The 18945-nt window shown below is 35.9% G+C and overlaps 1 protein-coding gene across 2 annotated transcripts in view; it reads right to left on the reverse strand.

The window, feature by feature from the left end:
- The window catches only part of ODAD2 (outer dynein arm docking complex subunit 2), a 177998-nt gene that overhangs the window by 145353 nt on the left and 13700 nt on the right, over positions 1-18945 (reverse strand). For both annotated transcript variants that reach the window (XM_037037218.1, XM_037037217.1), the window contains exons 4-8: positions 17519-17711; positions 16803-16909; positions 16285-16421; positions 13863-13979; positions 622-821 (exon numbers count right to left, since the gene is read on the reverse strand). In XM_037037218.1, coding sequence (XP_036893113.1) covers positions 622-821; positions 13863-13979; positions 16285-16421; positions 16803-16909; positions 17519-17711 — 754 coding nt within the window. The remainder of the gene's footprint in view (positions 1-621; positions 822-13862; positions 13980-16284; positions 16422-16802; positions 16910-17518; positions 17712-18945) is intronic.

Here is an 18945-nt window from a genome sequence, read left to right on the forward strand (position 1 = left end):
ACACAGTGAACAAACAGTTTGTTCAGCAAATCTCTGCACTGGGAGCAGCCTCCGCAGGCTGCCATCGCTGTGGAAGTCCTTCCCTCTGTTCCCGCTCATCTAGTGTCTTCCTTCCCTAATCATAGTTGCCTATTTTTTTTACCTTCCCCACCCAATGTTACAGGAAGGACTATATCTGATTTTCCATCTTCCCAGGTTTAGCATAGTCCTTGGCATTTACTTGGTTTTCATTAAATACTTGAGTAAATTCTTCATTGAAAAATATAAGTACATGAAAAAAGCCAAATTTAAAAATCCTCCTCCCAGTTAACAGAGTAGTGCATGTGACTTCTCCATGTGTTTTAATACCCTTTTCATACATTATTTACCCCGATTCACCAACTACATGAAAATGGACTGTGCTCTTCCCTTCCCTTCAGAGTCCATACATCAACCCTGCTAACTGTCAAATCTCTCTGCTTGAAATACGGAGGAACAGGAAGGAATCAACTTGTACTGTGGAGGGAGGTGTTGTTTTACTACTCTGTATTCTTCTACTGTCAATTAAAGTTAAGTGGAAAATTGGGCAAATGTGGCTACTGAAGATGTTTTAAAAATTTCATCATGGAAATATCTACATACCCTCTGTAATCAACAGTGGTCTTCCAGTTTAAACTCGGCTCTAATCTCTTGGTCATTTGGCTCTTCCCCAGATTAATTTTCTTCTCTAGCACGCTCTTGTCTGAACCATAGACAGCTTTAGGTAAGGCATCTGATTTTTTCTTGTCAGATGTCTCATTAGGCTGATCCTTTCCATTTTGCAGCTCATTAAACCTAGTATGCTTTATTAAAGAAAAATTAAGAATAATATTTATAATGATATCACTTATGAATCATCTAGTGCTATCAGAAAATTTACATTGGTAATAAATTCAGGGAAAAAAGTGTCAGATGCATCTTACTTGTTTAGTGACACAAATTGAATAAAGGCATCTTTCTAACCAAATCCTTCATTGGAGTTAGACAGTAATGTTCCTAATCTCCACCTCCGCTGTAGCACACACCGATACAACCCAGGGCTGACCCCTTCACCCCTCACCAACACCAGAAAAACTTAAGTTCAAACCCTACATTGACTGGGACTCACCACATTCAAATTGCTGAAACCAAGGAAAAAGAGAACATCTTCGCCTAGGCAGAGATGAAAGACATTATAGACGCAGGAAGAAGCATAAAGGTAGAAATAGACATTTCATCAGAAACAATGCAAGCCTTCAGAAAAGAGAATTATATCTTCAAAGTACTAAATGGGGAAAAGAAAAAAACTCGTCAACCCAAAATTCTACACTGGGACAAAAAAACAGTGTTTTGAAGATGAAGGTAAAAATACAGGCTTTCACAGATGAACAAAAACCAAGAGAATTCACTGTCAGGAGACCTGTGCTGGAAGAAATGTTAATGAAGTTCTTCAATCACAAGGAATATCATACCAGACAGAAACATGAATCTACCCAAAGAAATGAAAATCTATAGAAATGGCAAAAGTAAATATAAAAAACTATTACTTTTGATCATGGTAAGGTGGAATTTACTGAAGAAAATAGTAACAGTGTTTTGAGGATTTAATAGAATGTAAAAGCAAAATGTACAAAAACAATAGCACAAAGGACAGGAGAGGCATTCAAGATACACTACTGTAAGGCTCTCAAACTTTTTATGAAACTGCATGATATTACTTGGAGTCAGACATACTAAATTATATATATGAAGATTATACACACACACACACATATATATATACATACACAGGTATGTGTGTGTATATATATGTGTATATATATATATATATATATATATATGAAGCCCTAGGGCAGTGACTAAGACACTTTTTAAAAAGTATAACTAACTAATAGCATAATAAAATGTGATCATTTCTAAGAGCTTGATTCAAAAGGGACAAAGGAGGAGGGACAAAAGAACAAAGGACAAAGGGGACAAATATAAAACAACTAGCAATGTAGCAAATATAAATTCACTCTATCAGTAGATATGTTAAATGAAAAAGGATAAAAAAGGGAAAACAACTATTTGTGGCATAAAAGAAACCACTTTATATATAAAGAAATAAATATTAAAAGTAAAATGCTGGAGAAAATATTCTATTAAAAACAAAAGGAAGCAGGAATAGGTATATTTAAATCAGTCAAAATAAACTGCAAAACAAATAATATCAAGGATAAAGAGAGTGATACATAATGACACAGTCAATTAACATAACTGTAATTGTATATTCACTAAACAACAGAACTTCAAAATATCTGATGCAAAAACAGAACAAATAGGAAAAAGTAGACCAATTCACAATTGGGAGAACTCAAAATGCCTATCTCAGTAATCAATAAAATGAGCAGACAAAAATATTAGTAAGAATCCAGAAGACCTGAGCGACACTGTTAATCCACATGACTTAGTTGATATTCACAAAACATGTCAGCCAACAGCAGCAGAATAGACCTTCTTGTCAAGTGCGCTAGGAAAAATCCACCAGAATAGGTAGGCCACAGTTGGGGACATGGAACAAACATCAGCATATTTAAAAGAACTACAATCCTAACAAAGTATCTTCTCTTAGTACAATGGCACTAAACTTATTACAATGACAGTAACATCACCACACCCAAGCAGTGATGGGCTCACCGCCCATAGCTTTAGTGGAGGCCCCATGGCAACAATGTATAAAGCGTCCTCCCTCTCCTACCCAGGGTGGTGTCAGCAGAGGCCCAGTGGGGAGACGGGACTTCCAACCCTGCCCAGCACTAGTGAAGCACCCACACCACCACAGCTGTCAATGGAGACTAAGCGGGAAACTTGGACTTTCCCCCTCACCCTGCTGTAACCCCAGACCTCTACCACTGAGGTGTCAGAGAAGGCCTGCTAAAACGAAAGACTTAAATGAAATCCAAAGAATCACAACATAAATGCCAAAATGTCCAAGACAATAAAAAATCACTCATTATATCAAGAATTAGGAAGATCACATGTTGAATGAGAGAGGACGATGAATAGATGCTCACATCAAGATGAAATAGATGTTAGAATAATGTGACAAGATTTTAAAGCAGCCATCATAAAAATGCTATAATAAGCAATTACAGAGACTTGAAACAAATGAAATACTAGAAAGTATCAGCAAGTAGGTAAAAGATATAAAGAAGAACTGGATAGAAATTTCAAAACTGAAATTCACAAATCAAAGTAACTCACTGGAAGGTTCAGCAAGAAGATGGAGAGGATGGAGGAAATAATCCATTCATTTGAAGATAAAGCAAGAGAAATTATCCTATGTGAACAGCAAAGAGAAAATAGATGAGAAAAAATGATCAGAGCCTCAAGACCTGTGGGTCCACAGCAAAAACATCCAACATACATGTCATCATAGAGCCAGAGGGAGAAGAATAAGAAAGTCAGACTGAAAATGTATTCTAAGAATGTCTGAAATTTTTCCAAACTTGGAAAAAGACATAAATCTAAGATTTAAGAAGCTGAAAAAAAACCTAAACACAATAAGCCCCCAAATCCATGCCAAGACACATAATAATCAAACCATAAAACTAAAGACAAGGAAAATTCTTAGCAGCGAGAGAATAACAATATTTTACCTAAAAGGGAAAAAAAAACAATTACAATAACAGATTTCTCATGAGAAACCATGAAGGCCAGAAGGACTAGAACAACATTTTTCAAGTGCTAAAAGTAAAAAAGTGCCAACCCAGAATACCATATCCAGTGAAAATATTCTTCAGGAAAGAAGAACTCAAGATGTTCTCAGAAGAAGGAAAGCTTAGAGAATTTGTAATGGACCTACCTTAAAAGAGTATATTCTTAAACAGAAAGGATATGGTAAAAGAAAGAAACTTGCACCATCAGAAAGGAGGAGAACAATGGTCAGAATAAAAATAGGGGTAAATATAAAAGACTTTTTTCTCTTGAGTTTTCTAAATGATATTTGATGGTTGAAGCAAAAATTATAACATTGTTTCATTAATTACCCATCTAAGTGGATATAATAAAGACAATTATAAATGAGAGGGTAAGGGACTTAAAGGGAGATATGATTTCTATACTTCACACAAACTGGTAAACTGTTAAGTAGATCATGATAAGTTATGTATGCATAATATAACACAATACCTAGAGTAAGTACAACAAAAATCTATACAAAGAAATACATTAAAAAACAGTAAGGGTAAAAGAAAATGATTTCAAACAAATGTTCAAGTAATCCAAAGAAAAACAGGGAAAAGAGAAATGAAAACCAGAAAGAATAAACAAAAAACAAAACTGGCAAACTTAAGCCTTAACATATCAATAAGTAAATATAAATGACCTAAAAACACTAATCAGTAAATACGGTTTCACAGAGTCAGTTTTTAAAAATGACTCAATTTATAGGCTGTCTATAATAAACTCAACTTAAATATAATGATGTAGGTAGCATGAAAGTAAAAGGAGGGGAAAATACGCCATGCAAACATTAGTTAAAGGAAAGTAGAAGTAGCTATAGTGACATCAGATTAAGTAGACTTCAAGACTTCCAGCCAAGATGGAGACATAGGTAGATACACTTTGCCTCCTCACACAACTGAAAGAACAACACCAAATTTAAAAACAAAAAATAACCAAAACTGCCAGAAAATTAAACTGTATGGAAGACTGGCAACCAAGGAGTTTAAGAAGAAACATTCATTCAGACCAGTAGGAGGGGTGAAGATGGAGAGTTGGGGCAAAGGGGATACCCAGCAAGGCAGGTGGGCCAGGAGGCGACTGGTGGACTGGGGAGCTCTACATTTGGGTGAAGATAAACTGGGAGGAACAACTTGGAAGCAAGACAGACTGTGCAACCCAGGGTTCCAGTGTGTGAAAAGGAAGTCTCCAAATGTCTGGCTATAAAAACCTGTGGGGGTTGAAGCAGCAGGAGAAACTCCCAGCCTCAAAGGAGAGTCCATGGGAGAGACACACAGGGTCCTAAAACATACACAAACCCACTCACCTGAGAATCACCACCAGAATGGCCCAATTTAGTTGTGGGTAACAGAGGAAGTGGCTGAAAGCCAGCCCAGAGCAAAGTAAGGGCCATTGTTTCCTCTTAGACCCCTCCCCTACAGACAGCACCACAAAGCAGCCACATGGGTTGCCCCATGCTGGCAAATACCTAAGGCTTTGCCCCTTAAAAAATAACACGGTGCACTGAGACAAAAAAATATGGCCCAAAAAAGAACATTTCCAAACTCCCAAAATAGAACTAAGTGATGAAGAGACAGCCAACCTATCAGATGCAGAGTTCAAAACACTGGTAATCAGGATGTTCACAGAAATGGTTGAGTATGACCACAAAATACAGGACAAGTGAAGGCTATGAAAAGTGAAATAAAGAAAAATATACAGTGAACCAACATTGAAGGGAAGGATACCAGTACTCAACAATTTGGAGAAGAAGGAAGAAATAAACCTTCAAACAGAACAGAATAAAGAAACAAGAATTCAAAAAAAATGAGAAGAGGCTTAGGAACTTCCAGGACAACAATAAACATTACAACATCCAAATCATAGGGGTGTCAGAAGGAGAAGAACAAGAGCAAGGAATTGAAAAATTTGAACAAATAATAAAGGAAAACCTCCCTAATCTGGCAAAGGAAACAGACTTCCAGGAAGCTCAGAGAGTCTCAAAGAAGTTGGACCCAAGGAAGCATATACAAAGGCACATCATAATTATATTACCCAAGATTAAAGATAAGAAGAGAATCTTAAAAGTAGCAGGAAAAAAGGATATCATTATTCACAAAGGAGTTCTCATAAGACTATCCAGCTGATTTCTAAAAAAAACCTTGCAGGCAAGATGGGGCTGGAAAGAAGTATTAGAATTAATGGAAGGCAAGGACCTACAACCAAGATTACTCTATCCAGCAAAACTCTCATTTAGAATTGAAGGGCAGATGAAGTGCTTCCGAGATAAGGTCAAGTTAAAGGAGTTCATCATCACCCAGCCCTTATTAAATGAAACATTAAAGGAACTTATCTAAGGAAAAGAAAAAGATCAAACCTATGAAAAGTAAAATGACAACAAACTCACAACTATTAACAACTGAACCTAAAAATAAACAAAAACAAACTAAGCAAACAACTAGAACCGGAACAGAATCACAGAAATGGAGATCACATGGAGAGTTATCAGTGGGGAGATGGAGGGAGGAAAATGGGGAAGGAGGTACAGGGAATAAGAAACATAAATGGTAGGTACAAAATAGACAGGGGGAGGTCAAGAATACTATGGGAAGCACTTTATCTGTCCTTCCATTCTAAATGAAAGCTTTGCTGGATAAAGCAATCTTGGATGTAGGTCCTTGTCTTTCATGACTTGGAATACTTCTTTCCAGCCCCTTCTTGCCTGTAAGGTATCTTTTGAGAAATCAGGTCAAGTTGAAGGAGTTCATCATCACCAAGCCCTTATTTTATGAAATGTTAAAGGGACTTATCTAAAAAGAAGATAAAAAACAGGTACACTAAAATGACAGCAAACTCACAATTACTAACAACCACACCTAAAATAAAAAGAAATAAGGAAACAACTAGAACAGAAAAAGAAGGAAACAACTATAACAGGAAAAGAACTACAGAAATGGAGATCACATGGAAGGTTAGCAACAGGGGAGTGGGAAGAGGAGATGGGGGGAAGGTACAGAGCATAAGTAGCATAGACTGCAGGCAGAAAATAGACAGGGGGAGGGCAAGAATAGTATGGGAAATGTAAAAGCTAAAGAACTTAAGACACATGGACATGAACTAAAGGGGAGGAATGTGGGAGGGAAAGGGTGTGCAGGGTGGAGGGGAATGAAGCGGGGAAATGGGACAACTGCAATAACATAATCAATAAAATATATTTTTTAAAAAGAATACTATGGGAAATGGAGAAGCCAAAGAAATTATCTGTATGACCCATGGACATGGACTAAGGTGGGGGAATACTGGTAGGAAGCAGGGTATGGGGCAGAGCAGAATGAAGGAGAAAAATGAAACAACTGTAATAGCATAATCAATAAAATATACTTTAAAGAAAGATTAAGTAGACCAGAAAAAATTACTAAGTACAGAGAGAGACATTATATAATGATGAAATGGTCAATCTATCAAAAAGACATAATCATCCTAAGTGCATGTGCAGAGGTGCAAACACAAAAACAGAACTAAAAAAAGAAATAAAGACAAATCAACAACTACAGCTGGAGTACTTCAACACACCCCTTTCAATAAATGATAGAAAATCAGCAAGGACACAGAAGAACTCAACCCCAACAAAGACCACATAACTTAATCCAAATTTATAGAACATGCCACCCAACATAGCAGAATACACATTCTTTTAAAGCATCTAAAATGTACAGGGTGTGGCAAAAGTATGTTTACAGTTATGAGTAAAGTAAAATAATTCAGAGTGCATTCACTAACCACAGTGTAATCAAATTAACCTTAACAGAAACATAACAGGAAAATCTCCAAATACCTGAACACTAAAAAATATACTTCTAGTGAGTTTTTCTCAAGACTTCAAAGAGGAAGTCTTGAGAAAAAAAAAGTTAAATACACAAAACAATGAAAATGAAAATAAAACATATCAAAATGTGTGGGAGGCAGCTTAAGTTTTGTGAGGAAAATTTATGGCATTAAATGCTTATATTTGAAAAGATGAAAATTCTCAAATCAATGATCTAAGATACCACCTTTAGAAACTACAAAAAGAAGAACAATAGATACCCAGAATAGGCTGAACAATTTAAAAATAGAATGTGAAAAAAAAATGGGATGCTCCTCCCACTGTCAACCACCATGGTGGGAAAAGAATCTGGAAATAGCCCAAGTGTCCATCAGTAGATGACTGGATAAAGATGATGTGGTACATTTACACAATGGAATACTATGCAGCTACAAAAAAGAACAAGAAACTTGTTACCCTTTGTGACAGACAGTGTGGATGGACCTGGAGAATACAATGCTAAGCAAAATAGGCTAGTCAGAGAGAGACAAATACCTTATGATCTCACTCATATGTGGAATCTAGTAAACAAAATAAACTGACAAGCAAAATAAAACCAGAGGCATGGATACATGGAACAGAGAGACAGATTTCACAGGGCAAGGAGAAGGGGGGACTGGAATACATTCGTCAGACATGCTCATATGCATATCCCAACACAGACAACTAATTTGGTGAAGGCCAGGGAAAGGGATGAGGGCTGGGTGGAGGGACAAAGGAAGGGGAAAATGGGAGACCCCTGTAATAGTGTCAACAATAAAAAAGAAAAACAAAAAATAAAATAAATAAAATATATCCACATTGAAAATTTTTTTAAAAAGTGAAGACTGTCCTACATTTTACCACTGTCCTGCCCCTAATGAGATGCTGACTTGTTAGCACCAGAAGATTAATGTATCCCCTGAATGTCCTTATCCAAAAGTCAAACAGCTTCTCTATAGCTGAATGTAGATTTAAGAGCATTCTTTTAATTAACAGGAATATTTTTAGTTTTAGATCTCTTTCTTTTATATGCTCCAGGTAAAATATAATTCACAGCTGAAACCACCAAAATTCCTTTAAATACAAGTATGACTAGATTAGACCCTGACCCAATAGCTCAGTTGGTTAGAGCATCATCCTGATATGCCAAGGCTGCAGGTTCAATCCCTGATTAGGGTACATACAAGAAGCAACCAATGAATGCATAAATAAGTAGAGCAACAAATCAATGTTTCTCTCTTTTTCTCTCCCTCTCTCTCCCTTTCTCTCTCTAAAATCAATAAAAATATGACTAGATCAAATGAAATATATGATAAAAAAGAGAAATTAAGTGAAACCCACAGTAGAAAATAAAAGAAATAATAAATAACAAAATGAAGTAGAAAAATAGAGAAAAATCAATAGATCCAAAAGCTAGTTCTTAGAAGATGTTGAGAAACTGACAGACCTCTAGCCTGATGCATCAAGATAAAATAAAAAACAATGACCAACATTAGGAATGAGAGAGGTAAAAAAAACAGCGACAGATTCCACAAATATTAAAAGTCTAATAAAAGAATAATATGAACAAATTTATGCCAGTAAATTCAACAACTTAGATGAAATGGACAAATTCCTTTAAAGACTATCTGCCAAAGCTCTCACAAGAAGAAATAAATAACGTGCATGGCCCTATAACTAGTAAAAATGCTGAATTTATAGTGAAAAACTTTCCCACAAACAACACTTGTGGACCATATGGATTCATTGGTGAGTTCTACCAAACTTTTAAAATACAAAGAATACCAAACTTTTCAGAAAATTGAAGAGGAAGAAAAGTTCCCAACAAATTCTTTAAAGCCAGTATTACTCTGATCCCAAATCTAGATAAAGATATTAAAGAAAAGAAAGCCACACATCAATAATCTTATAAACATAGATGTAAAATATTTAAATAAAATGTAAGAAAATTCAATCCAAAAATACATAACAATAATATATCCTGAACAAATGGAGTTTGTCCCAGAAAAATCAATGGAATTCACCTTAAGCTAAAAACACACACACACACACACAAACACAAAAAAACACACATGATTAACTCAATAGGTAAAGAAATATCATTTGATAAAATCTAACATCAGTCCTAATAAAAGTTCTCAACAACTTGGAATAGAGGGGAACTTCCTCAATCGTATAAATGTCATCTGTGAAAAGCCTACAGCTAACACCAAACTTAATGAGAAACAAAGTTTTCCCTTTTGCCATTAGGAACAAGAAACCACTTCTTTTCAGTTCTGTACTGGAGGTTCCAGCTCGTGCATTAAGGGAAGAAAAGGAAGTAAAATGAGATTGGAAAGGAAGAGGTAAAATGATCTTTATTCACAGACAACATGATTATCTACATAGAAAACCTTCCAGAATCTACAAACCAGATACTAGAACTAGTAAGTCTGGCAAGGTTTCAGGATATAAAGTCAATATAAAAAAAACATATGTTTTCATATAGTAGCAACAAATAATAAGAAATAAAAGTTTTACAACTAGGATTAACCATGGCCCCCAAATATGAAATATAGACAGGTTTCAGGAGAGATGCTTACAACCTCTGCACAGCAAGTTACAAAGCATTACTGAGAGAAACTAAATAATAGGTCTTATTTAGTAAATGGGATATGTACTACATTCATGAACTGGAAACTTCAATATTGGTAAGATGTAAGTACTCCCTAAATTGATCTATGTATTTCACACCATCTTCATCACAAATCCTTCAAGCTTTGTGGAATCCTGACAAGCTGACTTGAACATTCTAATGCAAATGCAAATGCAAAAAAATACAGAATAGCCAAACGACTTTGAAAAAGAACAATATTGGAGTACTGACATTACCTAAATTCACAACTTATTATAAAACTACAGTAATCAAGACAGTGTGATAATTGGTATAAAAATAGAGAAAAAGAAACACACCCACACAAATGGGTAAGTAACTTCTGACAAAGGTGTAATGGTAATTCAGAGGACAAGGGGTAGTTTTTTCAAAAAACAGTGCTGAAACGACTAGATCCATACCTCACATCATGTACAAAAATAAAGTGTATCATCAATCTAAAATGTAAAGCAGAGCATGTGAAAACTCACAGAATACACTGGAGAGTATCTTTGAGAGATTGGTTGGGGCTGACAAAGCTTTATTAGATACGACAGTATAAAAAAATTGGTAAGTTGGACTTCATCAAAATTGAGGACATTTGCTCTTTAAAGGACCCTATTTAGAGAATGAAATGACAAGCCACAAACTGGGAGAAAATATTTACAAAGCATATAACTGACAGAATACATAGCCAAACACATATATAAAGACCTCTCACAACTCAAAAATAAGAAATCAATCTAGTAAAAAAGGAAAAAGATCTGAACAGACCCTTCAGCACATAAGATATATTAATGACGAATAAGTATATGAAAAGATGCATTTAAGACATGCTAATTAAAATTCAATGAGGTGCCAGGATACACCTATAAAAATGTCTAAAATTAAAGGATTGACCACATCAATTATTGATGACTATGTGGAAGAACTGGAACTCTCATACACTGTCAGAGGGGACGTAAAATATTACAACCACTTTGGAAAGCAGTCTAACCAGCTACTTAAATGTTAAACATACAACTATCATATGACCTTGCCATTTAACTCCTAGGTTTTGGCCAAGAGAAATAAAAGCATGTGTTATGCAAAAATAAATACCCATAAACAGAATGTTAAAAATATGAGAGTTTAAATTGTAAAGATATGCACTATATTTGGAAAACAAAGAAATATTTATAGAAAGGGCAGGTGGCTGGTGACAGAAGAGAATATCAGAGGACCAATCTCAGAGACCCAACATCCAACAAGTAAATTTCAAAAAAAGACAGAGAAGAAAACATGACTGAAGATATAACACAAACAACATTTTTCCATTTTTTATAAACATATTTCATCATTAATGCAAAACAAACAGCCAGCACTAAACATACCATCACGCAAATTACTGAACAGCAAGGCTAAGAGAAAATCCTAAAGACTTCATTAGATGGCAAAAGACAACACAAACAGTCACATAAAAAATGCCTTTAAAATTCCAAATAAAACTTTTTTTCAAACTGACATTATAGAAACAACAACTGTGAGAGAAGAATAAAGACATTTTTCAGACATGCTGACCTTCAAATTTCCCTCCAATGTGCCTCTGTGACTCAGGCAGCTTTACCAAAATGATGGGGTGTACCAAGAAAAGGAAAACTGAACAGAAAGGAACATGATAAAGGCCATACATATAAAGCCCACAGGTAATAATATCATTTCTAATGGTGAAAGCCTGAGCGCTTTTCCTCTAAGATCAGGAATAAGACAAGGAGTTTGCTTTCATCACTCATATTCAACATAGTCCTGATTAGCCACAGTAATTAGGCAAGAAAAAGAAGAAAACATCCAAATTGGAAAAGAAGACCATCTCTGTCTAGAGATGACAATCATATATGTAGACAATCTAAAGATTAAAAAAAACTGAGTTAAAATTGAATTTAGCAAAGTTACAGGATTCAATTTTGAATTTCACATTAAAAGTCAGATCTGATTTTAACACTGAAAAGTTAAGTTGTGTTTCTATACATTAGCAGTGGACAATCAAAAAGGAAATTATACAAATAATCTCATTAACAATACAATCAAAAATAACAAAACATTTAGGAATAAATTTAACCATGGAGGCAAAAGACATATACACTGAAACTATAAAACATTGCTGAAAGGAACTAAAAAAGACACAAAACAAATGGAAAAAATCCCATGTTCACAGACTGGAAGACTAAGTATGTTAAAATGGCAACACTATACAAACAAAAACAACCTGCAGATTCAATTAGAATCTCTATTAAAACCCCAATTTTTTCCCAGACATGGTAAAACCAGGCCTAAAATTCACATTGAAAGTCAAAAAAAGTCCAAGTAGCCAAAACAGTCTTGAAAAATAAGAACAAAGTGTTAGGATTCACACTTCTCCATAAAGATTAGATAGATATATACATGAAGTTGAATATAGGCTTACCATATAACCCAGAAATTTTACTCCTAGATATATGCCCAAGAAAACAGAGATGCAAACAGATACTTGTACACCAGGGGTCATAACATTTTTCACAATAAACAAAAGATGCATTCATCAATAAATGAATAGATAAATAAAATATGATACATATGTAAGTGAAATATTATTCAGTCATAAGAAGGAATAAGGTTCGGAGACATGCCATAACATGGATGAACATTAAAAACATTATGTGAAATAAACTAGACACAAAGGACAATTGTATGGTTTTACTTATACAAAATCTCCAAGGTGGACAAATTCATAGACACTGGAAATAGATCAGAGTTTACCAGGAGCTGGGAGGAGGAGGATTTGTACCAGGATACTGCCTAATGGGTACAAATTTTTGTTTGGTATGATGAACAACACTTGGAATTGACAGTAGCAATGGTTACACAACATTGTGAATGTTAAGTAGTGTCACTGAATAATACACTTAAAATGGTTAAAACAGCAACTTTTACATTTTATGGATATATTTTCTAACAATAATGATAACAATAAAGGGAAACTCAGGTCCAGGAAACAGGTGATCAAATACTAGGAAGCAAAGAGAATTCACAGGAGGATGACAAAGAGGTGTGCCATGGCAAAAGCAGGAGCGGTCTGGGGACAAGTGGGGCACTCCAGAAGTGGCGGGGTCAGGAAGAAGATGGACCATCTCGTGGGGGTCTACTGAGCTGACACCAGCTTGAGAACCAGCCCAGCTGAAGTGTATCACATTAGTAGTTCTTGCATGTCATTCCTTACCCATATCAGCTTTACCAGAATTTTATTTCATAAAATATTATTATATTGACTGATTTTTTCATTCAGCACTATTTCAAAATCCATTGGAGAACACAAAAGAAGAACACTTCTATGCATGTAGTTGGCACACTTATTAAGTCAGGTAGCAATCATGGGAAGAAAATAATCAAAACATCTGGGCTTCACTAACAGGGCTGAGTCCTTTATTCTTAGTGTTACTCATTCTCAAGGCAAAATGGGAAAAGGTGAAATATTATACCTATCAGCTAAAGAAAATGAAAAACATTCTTCAGTACTTCATTCACAGTATTTCTTACTTTACATTATTGTGTAAAACACTCCAATAACTAGAAGCAGTGTGCAACAACAGGCAGAATTTATACTATAAAAAGTTGTTGTCAAGTAATATAATGCTATGAAAGTTCAAGAGAGACTGTGAAACTTACCTCTTTAGACATAATTTCTGAAAACTTTGCTGATTTTGTTTTTAAAAATGTGATGAGGTCTTTATAAATCGCTCCTTTTCGCTCATAATTAATCTCCCCCTCATCATCTATTTTGCCCTTTGAGAGAAAAGGTTTGGTACTATTATTAATGCAATAGCGATATAAAAACCTGATCAATGCATCACAAGCCAAGTGCACATCCGGTTTGCTTCTCTAAAGGATCCGTGTGGCAGTCTTTGTACATGAAAAGCAAAGGTGAGACCTTTCCCTCTTAACTTAATGTTATCCATTCACTCACTCATTCAGCAAGCCTTTACTGAGTGAGTACCTCTTATATGCAGTGGGGCACTCTGCTAGTCAGCATAGAATCAAGACCTTCCTTCCGTGGTTCTCTAATGTGAAAACACATTATGACTTCAAAAGCTTCTGACGAAGTCATAAAAGGCCTCAAGATGAGAATGTCACCACAGAAGTGCCTTTGTTTCTACTTGTCGCACTGCTCTTGTTCTGTGTGTAGCATGGATGCTCTGGGCTTCTGTTTTAGGGTTATGATCTCTATGTAACTATCTGCCCCTCTACCCTCTGCCTCTGCCTCTCTCCTTGACTCTTTTCCTCATTTCCCTCTTCTTTCCTACCCCTATTATTCTCCATCAACCAAATATATATATACACATATATACGTATGTATTCTCCATCAATCAAATATATATTCTCCATCAAACAAATATATATAAATATATATGTATATGTATGTATGTAACTACATATAACATATATCTACATGTAACTGTAGTGTATTGTACATTTTATTGCATAGTTTCTTTTTTTAAACTGGGTTGAATACTTAGATATCTCAATATCAAATAAACTTGTCTATGAATTAATAAGTAGCCTTTTATAAGAAGCATAGGTTCCTTGTCCCACTCTAGAAGGTAAAAGAAACCATTCCTGTTTTAATCTCTTTATTTCCTAAGTGGAGATTTCACTTTTCTAAAATATAAAAACTAACCAAAAGCAAAATTATATTTAGGTCATCTCCCCCCTCTAATGCAGAAATAAGTTAAGTGTCATGTTGATAAGCAAAGCACCCAAGGCATATCAGAAAATATGTGCCTACAGGTAATTAGAAGACAGCACCAGCAATTCAATACCAACCCAAGTCCAGGTGTGACAACTCTCCACGAACTCCCCTGTAATAGCTGGGTCTCCATTACGGACTTGGGTCCTCCTGGAAGAATTTTGCTGGTGAGACCCAAAATGAAGACACTGAGGACAGGGTGCTGCAGAGGAGAAAGCTGAGCTCCTAGCTAAGTTCAGTGAACAAAATGCAACTCAAAGTTTCTTTAATCTAAAAAAGTTAGAAGCTTATGTGCTGTCTCTGTCTCTGTCTCAGCTTGAACCTCACCCACCCACCACACTCTGCTTTCTGATACCTGGGCTGAGAATCTGCAAAACTGTGTTTCTCCTTTGCCTAGTTGGGTTCACTTCAATCATCAGGAAGTGAAAGGAGAAAGGACACGCTCCCTCCTACTTGTTCCTTGTTCCTGTTAGTGAACCTAGCGACAGTCCCATACCCCTGGCAGTGGCAGTTGCTTCCAACAGCAACAGTTGGTTCTAATTTCCAGAGTTTTTTTCTTACCTATAGTCCCAAACAGGGCTCATCACACTCCCCCAGAAATACCATCATCAGCCTGCCAGGGCACCATCTTCAAAGGTCTAAGTCTTAGCTCTGCCAAGATCCTCCTCTGAGCTCCTGAGGGACCAGCCCTAGTTGCACAGCACTCACTCCTCAGACGTCTGGGTCCAAGGGTCATAGCAGCCGCCTGAGCTCCAAGGGGACTAACACAATCTGGAAGTCACCATTCCTCAGAGGTGAAAGTCCCAGTCATGTGGGGGCCCCACTCTGAGCTCCTAAGAAACCGTCACCAAGGCAAGTGGGTCATTTTCCAGAGGTCTGAGCCCCAGATTTGCAAGGGCCCTCCTCTGAGATCCTAAGGTACCAGCACAGCTTAGCGGTGCCCCCTTCCCAAACATCTGGGTTCCAGTTTCATGGGGCACACTCTTCAGGCATCCACACTTTGACAACCCCTCTCCTCTTCCCTTTGTCTCTCAACTCTTAGGGCAGAAGCTGCAGTGACCACTTCTGTGTTATCTCAGTGCTCATTGTATGAAGTGGAATGAGTCCCTTGGAAGGCCATTTCTCAGAAGACTGACTTGATGACACGCCATAGAGAACACTGGCACTAATTCTGAGATAGCTGTGGATTGGCCCAGCAAACACATAGCAAATGAATCTGCTTGAATCCCACAGAACAGTATTTCATTTTCTATGGTCATCGGCGTTCAATCCTAGAGAAATGTGTGCACTTACAGACACCAAACTAAGTACCAAAGTCAATACTGTTTTATAAATATTACTTACACCATTTAAAAATACTCCTTCTGCACTACAAGTAATGCATAAAGTTTCGACATCATGTGGTTTCACCAGCACATAACACATTTCCCCAAGAATTTGTCTCCAAGGTGGGGCTCGGCATCCATTTGAAAATTCATAATCTGAAACCAATTATCAATCAGTTTAGAGTTTTGTAAAATACGTTGGTTCCAAAAAGGAAATACTAAAATTGTTTTCATTTTCACTTTGTTTTTTTAAATCCTCACTCAAGGACATTTTTTCATTGCTTTTAGAGATAGACAAAAGAAGAGAAAAATCAATGTGAGAAAAATATATAGATCGGTTATCTGCATAAGTACCCTGACTGGGGATCGAACGTTTAGCCTTCCAGTTTATAGGACAACACTCCAACCAACTGAGCTCCACCAGCCAGGGCTTGTTTTTATTTTCTTAAATATTAAATTCCAATGTAGCTATTGAGGCACTTTGAAAAATAATTATGAAAACACATATAACATAAGTGAATCTGAGACGATACGAACCTGAGGTATATGTGATAGATTCCAAGACGGTTTCTTCTCCTTTTCCTGAGAAGCGTTGGAGCAGTTCTACGTCGTTCTTAACCACCTCGGGATTTAAACTGATTTCCCTGAAATAAATGTGTAGATGTTCATTTAAAATATTTGAAAACAAACTCTACAGGAAATACATGACAGTACTCCATTGTGTCAAGGGAAATATTTTTATAATTAAAATTGCAGTTAAATTCTACAATAACAACATGGTTGCAGCTAATCTTAGCCATGTGTTAATCTCCTAACACTGTGAAACCATCAAGGAATTACTGACTACTGTTTAATACATTAAATATACTAACTTAAATATTCACTGTTTCCTAATTATAATACTATAATACTAGAAAACACCAGAAAAATGAACAAGTTTTAAAACTGATAAACTCTACATGATATTTGCATTATACTTTCATAATTTATTTAAGAGTCTTAATTTAAAGAGACTCTGGAAATCCTAAGGAGACTTAGTATCTTCAGAAGTAGATGAAACCCTACTAGAATGTTTTAGCAATGGTAAGAGTAAATTTTAATTTGTAGAACTAGAAACATCCACGCAATAAACAATTTTTTCCAATAAAACTGAGTGTTAAATCAATGGCAATAACTTCCAAACTTTTTGGTTTTTTCCTAGAAAAAGCACTTTTTGTAACTAATTTTATGGGTTTATTTTTTTTAAGACTCACAATGAAATATGCTTTAGAGAGTAATTGAGAAGGTGCAGATCCAGTTCCTTAAGCAGCACGACGATCTTCATCTTAATCTCGCTTTCAGGGTCATCATCTTCAGTAATTTTATCAAGAATATTTGATACAGATGAGTCCTCTTCAACTGTATTGTAATCAAAGCCCAGGATTTTTGCTACAGGATTTCTGTTAGCTGACCAAAATAATTAAATAAAAAATATTCTTTTGTCTTCTGTTATAAGAAACACGAAGATGAACAAATCCACTGAAACCCACTCAGCTGTGTTTCTTTCATTATGCTTTCTCTGATCAACCCAATGAGAATCAATGTCCATTTCTCAGATTTACTGAATTTAGGAATTTTTTTTCCTTTTGAGATGACCTGTCTTCTACAGTATTATGATCCATATATATCATCTTCCTAACAGTACAAAGGTCAAGACAGTCCTGTTGTTTTTTAGTTGACCACAAGGCATTATTCAAAACGGGCATTTAATTAATATAAGCAGAACTGATTTAAAGATATGGAAATGCTGGTCTTCTTAGAAGAATCATTCCCTAGAGTCACGTGTGTGTGTGTATCGATGCTCAGGATTCACAAATGCATGCTTCTTTCCCATATAACATGCTTCTTAAATTCAATAAAAAGGGGAAAATAGCATGCTTCCCTTAGTCTAATCTTAGACTTGTTGTAATCTCCTAACACTGTACGGCTTATCTTTTCAATGTCTCTTGATATTTGAGTTAGAAAAAGTAACCTAAGCAGTATTTACATATATACCAAAACTACAGTGAAAAACGTAAATACCAACTCATATGCAAGGCTGACACAGATGTGAACATTGAACCTGGAGATGCCAAAAACAAAGTTTGATAAAGGTTAAAATATATATGATTGCAAATGAGAGAGAAAGAAAAAATGTTTAGGAAAAAATTCAAGTAACATGAAACATATCAGCATTTAGATAAGGAAAAGGGAAAAGCCTGTGGGACTAATTCAGAAAGCTGACCTGAATGAAGTGAAGTACAGTAATAGCATTAACTCCCAATTAGGACATGGGCTGTGCCGCCAGGAAACAGTAGAAGGTATAGGGCTGAGGAAAGACTGCATGACTGGAGATGCAAGGAAAGCTGGGTCTCCTTTCCTGGTACTGCCCATCACGCAGTCTCAACTTATCAACCTTATGAGTGTCATCTATAAAAATTTATGAAAAGCAGTACTAGGTGGATTCTCAGGAAAAGATATAAAACTGACTCCCAAATTGCCAGGTACCATGTAATTTGGACCTAAAACTAAGAGTTATACCTAGAAAGGGTAAAATGCAGCAAAAAACCACCACATATCTAGCCAATCTATATATACAGCAGTCTACGTATTAAATTTATACAAGTTTAATTCAACGAACAATTGTGCCCCTATTAACTGT

This window comes from Sturnira hondurensis, unplaced genomic scaffold, assembly GCF_014824575.4.
Source record: "Sturnira hondurensis isolate 20B ecotype Veracruz unplaced genomic scaffold, ASM1482457v3 Scaffold0022910, whole genome shotgun sequence".
Lineage (NCBI taxonomy): Eukaryota > Metazoa > Chordata > Mammalia > Chiroptera > Phyllostomidae > Sturnira > Sturnira hondurensis.